This window comes from Manis pentadactyla, chromosome 7 (assembly GCF_030020395.1).
Source record: "Manis pentadactyla isolate mManPen7 chromosome 7, mManPen7.hap1, whole genome shotgun sequence".
In the NCBI taxonomy this organism is placed as follows: domain Eukaryota; kingdom Metazoa; phylum Chordata; class Mammalia; order Pholidota; family Manidae; genus Manis; species Manis pentadactyla.
This window is the reverse complement of record NC_080025.1, coordinates 95,517,293-95,529,717: the sequence shown is the minus strand read 5'-3', so window position 1 is coordinate 95,529,717 and position 12,425 is coordinate 95,517,293. Positions and strand designations below refer to the sequence as shown.

At 37.0% G+C, this 12,425-nt stretch overlaps 1 protein-coding gene across 1 annotated transcript in view; it reads right to left on the bottom strand.

Moving 5' to 3' along the window:
• Positions 1 to 12,425, bottom strand: part of DNAH11 (dynein axonemal heavy chain 11) — a 363,375-nt gene that overhangs the window by 204,150 nt on the left and 146,800 nt on the right. Inside the window, exons 36-39 of the mRNA XM_057504579.1 lie at positions 7,427 to 7,565; positions 4,067 to 4,159; positions 2,518 to 2,712; positions 1,608 to 1,685 (exon numbers count right to left, since the gene is read on the bottom strand). Coding sequence (XP_057360562.1) covers positions 1,608 to 1,685; positions 2,518 to 2,712; positions 4,067 to 4,159; positions 7,427 to 7,565 — 505 coding nt within the window. The remainder of the gene's footprint in view (positions 1 to 1,607; positions 1,686 to 2,517; positions 2,713 to 4,066; positions 4,160 to 7,426; positions 7,566 to 12,425) is intronic.

Sequence of the window (12,425 nt, the reverse complement as noted above, 5' to 3'; positions counted from 1 at the left end):
CTAAAAATGTAGCCCACATCAGAATTGCTTAGAAGGTGTTAAAACACAGATTGCTGGGTGCAATCCAGAGCTTTTTAATTCAGTAGGTCTAGGGTGGGACAGATAATTTGCATTTGTAGTAAGGACCCAGGTGATGCCATGAGACTGGTCTGCAGGCACTTTAAGACCTAGTGCCTGAGAGCAATAGTTCTCAACAGGAGATTGTCTGGACTTGGACGAGAGCACCCTACTGGGCATCCAGCGGGCAGAGACCAGGGGCGCTGTTACACCTCCTACGATGCACAGTGCAGCCCTGCAAAAGAGAGAATCGTCCAATCCAGAATGTCAACAGCACTCAAGGCTGCCAAATCCCGATCCAGGTAACTGAGGAAAGCAGCCTTGATGATAAGAATTCACAGGACAGGTGCTTAATATCTGTCTGCTTAATTAATTGACAGTTTAACCCACATATCTACCTCAAATTTTTTTTTTTTTGCTTTTTCTGAAGAGCCATTTCTTTTGTTATAGATATTTATCACCCTCATCTACCCAAGAGGTTTGAAGGAGTTATAAACAATTGCCAAATACTTTGGGATAATAAGTTACTAAGTAACATGGTCCTGAGCTTTGGTGCAAATAGAACAAAATCAGTGAAGACTAGATGAAAGAAATTGAATGCCTTTGGAATATTAGGCTTATATTTTTAGAAACCATTAATCTACTGGAAGTTATAGAATTTAACTTTATCCTTCCTTGAACCATGGCCCACATCTGAAATGTACTCTAACAAAATAATTACAGGTCTATCAGTTATCTACTTCAATATTTCAATTATTACATTTTTCCCTGGAAAAATCCCTTTACAGGGCCTCCTTGTACAATTTTTCTACCATAGGTTCTGCTCTAAATACTAGCAAGTTCTATACACAGCCATGCTTTGAAGTCTCATATGCCCACTCTGATTATTTTTAGACTTTGGCTACCAAACATGTTTATACCCTAGAACCCTGAATTAAAATATATGTAGTTCTGCATATAGTGTCTGCCAACCAAGAACATCAGTATGTTGCCAGGACGGTCAGTAAGACCAAACAAAATCAAGCAGTGAAATAAAAATGGGGTTAATAATACCCATAGAATATCATCATTGTGCACCGCAAATCACACATAATGCCCTTAGCACAGCACATAATGGGGACCTCAAAAATGTGGCTTTTGTTGCCTCCTTTCTTTACAGGTTTTTTTTTTGGCCCTAAGAAGGCTATATTTGTGAAGAAGTATTGGAGAAAAATATTTGGATTTTTCTTAGTGATATGGGGAGGAGAATCTAGGGCACCTTGGAAAAGTATAAGAAAGTAGTTTTGATAAATGTGGAAAACCCAGTGTCCCCTCAGCTTACTCCTGCTGGAATGTGATGGTCTGTTGGTTACTCTCTCCCTGCCCCTAACATAAAGCAAAATAGTGTCACTTGGTGAAAAGCAGTATTAGAGTCTCAGATTCTAACTTGAAATTATAGAGGACTTCACTGAAAGGAACTCTTAAATAGAAATGAAAATAGGCACCCCCCTCACTCCCCCAAAACAAAGTGTTCCCTACATGGCTGAAAGCTAACAGGCAGTTTACCGTACCTTACTCTTCCCGGTGCCTGCAGTTCCGACCACAAAGACGGAGTGCCGCACGGCCACCAGCTCCTCAAGCTGGGCAACCTGCAGACAGAACAAGCATCACGGGTTTCCTTTAATGAGTTGGTGATCAAACAAACACACAAACTACCCATTTTTGTCCAATTCTTTCCTTACAACCTAAGCCAGCCCCCACTGCCAACTTGATGGTCCAGGAAAGTTAAGATCAGTGACAAGTATAAAGCACAGTTTCTCCTCCATCTTCCAACCTAGAGCACAGGGGCAAGAATTAAAACAAAAAATCAGGACTCGGTGAGTCCCTGATGCAGGCAGAAGTGCAGTAGTACTTGTACATGGCAGGAATTAGTTGCAAAGTCAGTGAGTCTTCATGAAGTGTAGAACAAAAACAATATGGCCAAGATCTACAACTCAGTAATGTCTTATATCTTTAAAATATCTAACACAGACACCCTGTGCTTTGATTGTCCATGTGTTCACTACTCCCACATTGAGCAGGCACTGGCACAAGTCTTTGGTGATGACACCATATATGTACACATGCCAGCTCCCCATTAAAAGCATGACGAATGACTTGACTTCCAATTTTCTCCAAAATGGAGAGAAGGGAGAGCAAACTTAATTTTTGATGCTTGTCACCAAGAAACAAGGAAATGAATGAAAAGTATGATTTGATTTTACCATATCTGTGTTTTTGCCTTTGTGAAGCATGGGACTACAAAATAATGATTTACATTTCCTTTACTAAAAACTGCTATATTAGAATGCTTAAAGTATATCCTAAGATGGTAAGAGGTCGACATAAACATAAATTGATGTTTTGGTTCAGGATCACTTAAATACAGTTATTTTCACTGTGTGCCCGAGGGCTGCCACGGAAAGCACATGCTCCTTTTACTTTGAGGATGAAGCTCTCTTCGGGCTGCAGGCGGAGCTCCAGGGTGGACTGCCTGACCATCTCTTCAAAGTGTGGTGTCCTCCTCCGGGGCACATCCAGGGCTGGAAACAGGTCACTGACCAGGCCCAGAAACACAGAGATGTCATCAGTCACTATTTTAGGCATATTGAAGTCCCTTAATGCTCTCATGAGGACCTAGGAAGGAGAACAGAAAACACTTTATAAAAAAGCCTATAAAGGTATAACAAATCCTACACAGCTAAAGATGGTAATTTTCCACTGTGAACATCGTATTTTACTTTCTTTTCAGTGTAGAAGAACAAAGCAGAAAGCAGCTGAGAAGCTTTAAATTCCCTAAAGAAAGATGGCATTTTTAATCCTCACATCTAAAGCAGAAGATACTGGTACTGGTCTCCATTTGGATGACATTCTGTCTATGGGGAAGTTAAATGCTTACAAGGTCATATCTCAGAACATGAGAAGGCTCTGCTGGTACCATGGACAAAACTCAGACTCAAGTTAGCAAGGGGGCCCTGCTCCTTCTCCGCCCATGATCTGTTTTAGATCTTGAGAAAGGGTCTGAGGTCCTTCTCTCCTTAACCCTCAAACCCCAGGATATAAAGTAACCTGGCCCATCAGATCATTTTGTTAACCTGAGAATCTCACAATGACACACTTAACTATTTTTAGTTTGTTTGTTTTTTTCCCTTCTAATGGCTGAAAACCAAAGAAGGTTTTAGATTTTGAAAGCAGTGACTTGAACATTAGGATGACTTTTGCAGAAATAGGTAAGTGTTCCAACAATAACAACAGTATAACAGGAGAACAAATATATGCAAGAAAATGCCAACCCAGTCAGGAACTGTGTCTGAGAAGAGAAAAAACTATTAGAAAAGCAGAAAATCATGTAATAAATATCCTTCAACATAGAAAGAAACCCATAAGAATGGATCTATTTTTTCATCTCCTCAAACTATACAGATTTCACATATAGGGCTATACATCCTCACTCTTGCTACTTATTTAATAGAGGAAAATGCTGGAAAAAAATTAGAGAAAAAGGCTGCTGTTTCTCCCCAGGAAGGATAGAATATTTCGCTAGTAGCTCTGAATAACCAAGCTTTTCATTCTTCATGCCCATCCTACATCCCACGAAATGGACAGACTTTCTTTCATTAGATTATGTCTTCACTGCCTTTTTCAAGATTAATATCCAAACTCAATCAGATTTTCTAAATGTGCCTCAGAGGAAATCAAACAGCGATTGCTAAATTATTTTATTATGTCCACCAAAATACTTTTTGTGGTTGATATTTCAGAAACACTGATAAAATCACATTTTCTTTCCTATATTCATATCCTCATGCTCAATAATACTTCTCTTTTATAACATGAGAAATGCCAGTGCTCAAAATATCCTACATTAAAAATAGATGTTACATTTTTTAGAAGTTGTGCTCTGCATGGCCCTCCATCCAGGTCTATGCTTTTGCTGTATGAAGCTGTGTGTACCCACTCAGTCAACAAAGTCACATTAGCACCGCAGTACCTGGTCTTCAGGTCTATTTTTATCTCCTCGTTTCAGGGAGCCGGCCACAACCAAGACAGATTTAATAGCACGAAGTCCCCAGTCATAATGATCCTAAAATCAAAACACAGGTATATTTTCTCAAAAATTTTGAGGGAACAAGATTCTCATTCCAGAAGTAAAAGCTGAAACAGAAAAGAGTTCAGATAAATACATGGTTTAATGATGTCAAGTAATAGTTTCTTCTCCTCTGTGAAACTGTGCAAACCCTGCCCCTTCAGTGCCTTTCTGCTACTCTCGTCTGATTCTCTGCCTCTGTCAGCAAACCTCGTATTTTCTCAGCATTTACGTGCAGTGTTTGCCCAGGGCTCCATCTGCCTCCCTTGCTCTTCTCTCTCAATAAACCTGCTAACTCAGAAGTTCAAGTTCTTTCTGTGTTTACCTCCAACCACAAGCACACTTCTCTAACTGTACAAGGACAGATCTCTAACTGCTATAATTGGTCTACCTCTTAATCACTCTTATGCTCCAGCCCTAATGCTGGCACTGAATATAATCAAAACTGTATTATTAAAACTCAATGATAAACCAGTACGTCTAAGAGTTCCATATTATCCCTACAGAAGATTCCTTTCACAGGCTCTCAGCTCCTGGAAGGCAGGCCCATATCTATTACCTACCAACCTGTGTCTTCAAGGTACCTGCACAGTGCACTGCAAGGGGAGGGGCTCGTAAAGGTGCCCTGAATTAACTGTTTATATACAACTGCCCTTCTCTCCTTAGCCTTCCATCTACAAGTCACATAGCACCAACCCTTGTCTCAAATGTCTCAACTGTCCCAGGGGAAAAGTCACTTACCCTTAGTATCATCATTACAAAAAGGTAGATAAAAGTATCTACCCATTTTACAAGGTTGTTATTACAGGAGTAACGTAGTACTAAGATATAGTAAATGCTCACTACATATTCAGAAATTACCACTGGGAATGTGTATGGTTGCAGCTCTGTATTTCCTGGGTTCAATAACATTTTTTTCTTCTAGCCTTTTCCCATTACAAAAATGAGTTAATGGTTTGTGAACAATGAAACAATATATACATGCATAAATATGCCCTTCAGTCCACTAGTGGCTAATATCAACTTAGTGGGTCTCGATCATCATTTTATTGGTAATAGAACAGAATGAATAGAATTTAAAAAGCCAGAATGCATTGCAAATAATAAAGATAGAAGTGTTCAGTGAAAACTTTTGTTTCAGTTGTGCCTGTGTGCGTGTTTGTGTGTGTGCATGCAAGCATGTGCTCATGTGTCTGTGCTAATTCTCAGTGAAGAACATATTTGTTAATGTGGGTCATGGTAAAAATTATTTGAAAGACACTAATGCAGAAATAGACCAGAGCTTGAGGAGTCAAGGAGAAGGGGAAGGACCAGTTTGGAGGCCAGGGAGATCAAGGAGAGGGCTTAATTGTAGTAATGATACTAAAAGGTATAGAAGAAATTCTGGACACAGATTTGAGAGTACTTGGTAACTCTCCTAAATAGGACATTGCAAACAACTGCTGAAATAGTCTTCCCCTTTTGCATTATGCTATTCGTTCAGTCCAAAATGTCTACTGATTCCCATCCATTCCTACAACAAAGAAAAGTATCAGTGGACTGTGTTCCTAACACAGCTCTTCTGTTCTGGCCAGATTTCTTTCACTCATCTCATCCATCCCGTTTCTCTGAGTTGAAGAATTCTTTTCCTTAGCTTTTCTATCTTTAGTCTGAACATCTTAATTTAGTAACTGGCAATAAGTGTCTTAGCAATGATTAAAAAGAACTGAATTTAAATCTTCTTTCTACCATTTGTTAGTTATTGACTTTGGACAGATTATTTCACTCAGTTTCCTCATCTGTAAGATGAAGCAAATAATACCAAACTCATGAAGTTCTTGTAAAGATTTTAAAAGATAACACATGGCACATGCTCAGGAACATTGGTTCCTTTCTTCCTTGGCACTGTGGTCATCTTTTCATCTTCCATTTTCTTCTAATTATTATTTCATGTAAACTGAATCTCTCAAGTACTCTGAAGTCAGACACCTGAGTGTTTGTTTTATTTGTTCTGTGTTTCCTCTCTTCATTGCTTTCAGTGATAAACATATTACTGAGATATAGTAAATGCTCACTATATGTTCAGACATTACTGCTAGGAATGCATATGGTTGCAACTCCGTGTTTCCTGGGTTCAATAACATTTTTTTCTTCTAGCCTTTTCCCATTATAAAATTGAAATGGGCTCATTGAAAAAGTACAAAGGATATCACCAACAAGAACAAGGAGAAAAAAAAATACAATTCTATTACTCAGAGGCAAATGTTATAAACCACAATGTATTTTTCAGTTTCTTTATATGTATATAAAACACACAGTATAGCAAAAAAATATAAAATACATGCAAGTTGTAGATAACATCTACAGTTGGGCATGCTGTTTTTAGCAAATCACACTTTCCATTTTCCATGAAAATGTCATTAACATTTTCCATACTGTTACATTTGCTATGATTTCCCCCCAGAATGTAAATACATAGTTATTAAAATGACACCATGAATTTCTCTCTCAGGTTCCAAATTTCACCCCCAAAATGGGTAATTTAAAGTGACTATATCTGACAGGACAGGTAACTATATGGTTGTAACTGATATTTTAATACTTACATCCTGGAACAGATGCAAAATAATATCAATAGAAATTAATGAAAGGTCATTAAAAGGGCTGAAGTCAAGGGGGGCCACAAAGCTGAATTTAAAAATAGTGATGCTGATACATATGTAATGTCCGAGGCACATCAGCAACTGCCCTGAATCAGCAAGAAGCTAGTGACTGGAAAGTTAAAAAATATGTAAGTTTGACCCATTTCAGAGACTAGAAAATGTGGGGCAAAAGTGAGAACAAAAAACAAAAATGCCAATGCTACCTTCAAATAAAAGCTTAACAAGTGAAAAAATTTTTAATTTAATATTTCTTGAGGGGTTCTTCAGAAAATCAACTTTACCTGACTCTTAAGAAGACTCCTGCCCTCTCCCACTAGAAAATAGTATTGTCACCAAGAGAGGAATCATAAAATCCCATATGTAAATACAGCATTGGTGAAGTTTAAAGAAAAGCACATAGTCCGTTGATAAGAACTGCATTAAGTATAACTAAAACATTAGACATAAAACTGCCTCAAGTTTAATTTCAGAAAAAAATTAAGAATTTCAAAATTATATGGAAAATAAAAAATTAGTCCTAAATAGCTAACTGTAACTGGTGTGATACATTAACCAACATCCATATTTCAAAACTGGTTTAGTGGGATGTAAAAATTGAGAAAAAAAATAAAAGGCTCCTCACCTGCTTGGAGAGGAGCTCCCTGCAGAGTGTGTACAATGTAATGAACTTTCGGGCTAATGAGCGTGCGTCCACAAAACCTTCAGCTACCAACATGATTTCACAGATTAGCTCGATGTCAGGGGCCACCATGGCACAGGGTCTAAAAAGTAAATATGAAATTTAGTTTTAAAATGTGATAAGGTAATAAGTACAAATTGCTGAAATAGAATGATTAATTTGTACCAACATTCTAACCATTCCCAAGCAGGTCACAATTACCTCTGTCAATCACAGCTAACAAGACCCTTCACTTCAACTAAAAATGTCCATTAGTTACACTGGATATATAGAATAAGATGGAAAGTCTGAAAACGGCAGGTGTAGGAGTTTAAGGGACATTTGTGGGTATATCTGGTAAACTGCTAGTGTAAGCTGTTACTGCAGAAAGAGGAGTGATGTTTTGTGTCAAGGGCCAGTCTTTACCTTTGGCCAGTGCTCTGCTGGTAAAGGTTTAACAAATGGCTCTCCAAAAATTAACTTTTGCTTACTTCCATGGAATAAATACTTTTACCATGGCTGATTTCAATCTACCAATACAACATCACTAAACATGAAGTTGGGAAGAGATGATGCACAATAGCAAACCACCACACAGACACAACAGAAATAACCCCAGAGTATAAATATTAATAAAATAGAGTAATAAGGAAGTGCTGAGTTTTTAGTGTTTACCACTTCTTAAAAAATATATTTAATAAGTTTATATAATTTCCTTTTTATTAGTGGTCATGCTGAAACAACCAACAAAAATAATGAAAATTTAACCATCAACTCTTTCAAGCTCATAAACGCCATCTTAGCACACCACTGCCTGAAGCCAGCTTGGTTAGATTTCTAAGATGAAAATTTACCAAAACTTAACTTTTTAAATCCCTTTTCTAGACTTCCAGAAAGTCCTCCCCAAAGACAATTGCCATTAAAAGGAACACTTGAAACAATTCCACTCAACTGAAGTCAAATGCAAAGAAGGGACCAGAGTAAGTAAAGCTGTTAAACTGTTTAAAATGTATATTCCAACATTTTTCCACCTACTTTTGTAAATATAATTACAGTCTACTTCACACACATCTGATTTTTCATCCTAAACATTCCCAAGTCTCTCTGAATCTGTTATTGAATATTTCTACCTAAAGTGGTTCCACACTTTTCCCACATTTTTTATTCAATCATATGAGAGAACTTGTAAAGATGAAGAGTAAGGAGGAGAGAGAAAAGACTAGCAAATTTATTAATTGGTACTTACTTTAATATTGAGAATTAATATTTACTGAGTACTTTCTTCATGCCATACTGGATGCTAAAAGCTTTTTGTGCATTCTCTTACTTCATTTGCACAATTATAGGAGATGGCTGTTCCTCCTATCTGCATTTCACAGAGGTGCAGACTAAAGATCTGAGAAGTACAACACTTGCCCTGGGCCACATGATAGGTAGGCAGTGGAAGCACACACGACACCATGAGGTTCATACGTTCTGCCTGCATTCACGAATATGACTTCCATCATCCAAATTGTCTTTCACACTTTGCTGATACAAGTATCAGCACCCCCATTTATTTATTTATTTATTTATTTTGGTATCATTAATCTACAATTACATGAAGGACATTATGTTTACTAGGCTCCCCCCTTCACCAAGTCCCCCCCACATACCCATTCACAGTCACTGTCCATCAACAGAGTAAGATGCTGTAAAATCACTACTTGTCTTCTCTGTGTTGCACAGACCTCCCCGTGCCCTCCCCCACACTATACATGTTAATCGTAATGCCCCCTTTCTTTTTTCCCGCCCTTATCCCTCCCTTCCTACCCTTCCTCCCCAGTCCCTTTCCCTTTGGTAACTGTTAGTCCATTCTTGGGTTCTGTGCTTCTGCTGCTGTTCTGTTCCTTCAGTTTTCTTTTGTTTTTATACTCAACATATGAGTGAAATCATTTGGTACTTGTCTTTCTCCGCCTGGCTTATTTCACTTAGCATAATACCCTCTAGCTCCATCCATGTTGTTGCAAATGGTAGGATCTGTTTATTTCTTATAGCTGAGTAATATTCCATTGTGTATATGTACCACATCTTCTTTATCCATTCATCTACTGATGGACATTTAGGTTGCTTCCATATCTTGGCTATTGTAAATAGTGCAGCGATAAACATAGGGGTGCATCTGTCTTTTTCAAACTGGAGTGCTGCATTCTTAGGGTAAATTCCTAGAAGTGGAATTCCTGGGTCAAATGGTATTCTATTCTGAGCATTCTGAGGAACCTCCATACTGCTTTCCACAATGGTTGAACTAATTTACATTCCCACCAGCAGTGTAGGATGGTTCCCCTTTCTCCACAACCTCACCAACATTTGCTGTTGTCTGTCTTTTGGATGGTAGCCATCCTTACTGGTGTGAGATGATATCTCATTGTGGTTTTAATTTGCATTTCTCTGATGACAAGCAATGTGGAGCATCTTTTCATGTGTCTGTTGGCCATCTCAATTTCTTCTTTAGAGAACTGTCTATTCAGCTCCTCTGCCCATTTTTTAATTGGATTATTTGCTTTTTGTTTGTTGAGGTGTGTGAGCTCTTTATATATTTTGGATGTCAGCCCTTTATCAGATCTGTCATTTACGAATATATTCTCCCATACTGTAGGATACCTTTTTGTTCTATTGATGGTGTCCTTTGCTGTACAGAAGCTTTTCAGCTTGAGATAGTCCCATTTGTTCATTTTTGCTTTTGTTTCCCTTGCCCGGGGAGATATGTTCAAGAAGAGGTCACTCATGTTTATGTCTAAGAGATTTTTGCCTATGTTTTTTTCTAAGAGTTTTATGGTTTCATGACTTACATTCAAGTCTTTGATCCATTTTGAATTTACTTTTGTGTATGGTGTTAGACAGTGATCCAGTTTCATTCTCTTACATGTAGCTGTCCAGTTTTGCCAGCACCATCTGTTGAAGAGACTGTCATTTCCCCATTGCATGTCCATGGCCCCTTTATCGAATATTAGTTGACCACATATGTTTGGGTTAATGTTCGGAATTTCTATTCTGTTCCATTGGTCTGTGGCTCTGTTCTTGTGCCAGTACCAAATTGTCTTGATTACTGTGGCTTTGTAGTAGAGCTTGAAGTTGGGGAGTGAGATCCCCCCCACTTTATTCTTCCTTCTCAGGATTGCTTTGGCTATTCGGGGTCTTTGGTGTTTCCATATGAATTTTTGAACTATTTGTTCCAGTTCATTGAAGAATGCTGTTGGTAATTTGATAGGGATTGCATCGAATCTGTATATTGTTTTGGGCAGGATGGCCATTTTGATGATATTAATTCTTCCTAGCCACGAGCATGGGATGAGTTTCCATTTGTTAGTGACCTCTTTAATTTCTCTTAACAGTGTCTTATAGTTTTCAGGGTGTAGGTCTTTCACTTCCTTGGTTAGGTTTATTCCTAGGTATTTTATTCTTTTTGATGCTATTGTGAATGGAATTGTCTTCCTGATTTCTCTTTCTATTAGTTTATTCTTAGTGTATAAGAAAGCCACAGATTTCTGTGTGTTAATTTTGTATCGTGCAACTTTTAGCACCCCCATTTAAATAAGTGGTGCTTTACTTTGTTAAACAAAATTTATGAAAATGTCACAAAAATTTTCAAATTTTAAGACCCTAATGAAAGCATCTTGAGATGAAATAGGATACAAATGTAAAGATATTGGAAATATGCACAATTTTCAAATGAAAATATTGTATAATCCTTACATTTACTTCTAGGATAGCTATTCTCTAGAATTTTTTTCAAGAAAAATAGACATTCTGAAATTGCTATGCCAGAGAAAGCTGATATATGAGGAAAGGGAAATATTCAATAAAGGTTGCTAGAAAAATTGACTATTAGGGAAAACAATTATGTTCAAATACTCATTCCATGTTACCTAGCCAAGAAAGTTTCTTAATAGATGAAGTACATTAAAAAATACTATAAAAATTGGGAATACAAATGAAATATGGTTAAATACCCAGATAGACAAGCAAATTTTAAGCTTGAAAGAATTGATAGATTGTACTAAAAACGATAGAGGTTCTTACATTATATGTGAAACTATAGAGGTTCTAACATCATATGAATAATATATTATTTTGAAGACAGACTGTGCATAAAGATACATATTATGAATATTGAAGAGCTCTTAAAAAATAAAGCTGATAAGCCTCTAGCTCATCAAAGAAAAAAAGGGAGAGAAGACACAAATTACCCATTTCAGACATGGATTTCAAGATATCACTACAGATAATAAGGGTATATTATAAACAAATAAGGCCAATAAAGTCAACCATCTAGAAAACATGGAGAAATTCCTTAAAACATGTAAATTATCAAAACTAATTCAAGAAGAAATTTTAAAAATCTGAATAACTCCATACTTATTTAAGAAATTGCATTTATCACTATAAAGAAACCCACAAAGAAAAATGTAGTCCCAAATGGCCTCAATGATTACTATCAACTACTTAAGGGGTAAGTATTTACTCCTCCCACATGAACTCTGAAGAAAATAGGGAAGGGAACATTTGCCAACTAATTTCATGAGGTCAGCATTACCCTGACGCCAAAAATAAGATGATGGTAATGCAAGAAAAAATGCTGCAGACCAATACCCCTCATGGCACAGACTAAAAAAAAATCTTTAACAAAATAGTAGCATATTGAATCCAGCAATACATATAAAAATATCTCCTGAACAAGTGGAGTTTATCCCAGGAAAAGCAACATTGAAGAATTGTTTAGTATTAGAAAAATCAATCAATATATATAGTTCAGCACATGAACAGGAAAAAAGGAAAACCCATATGAAAACTATAAAACAAAACTTCTAGAAGGAAACATAGTTGAAAATTTTTGCAACCTGGAGCTAGTCAGGCTTTCTTAATTAGGATATATAAAATAAATAAATAAAACAAATTGTATTTCATCAAATTAAAAATTCTG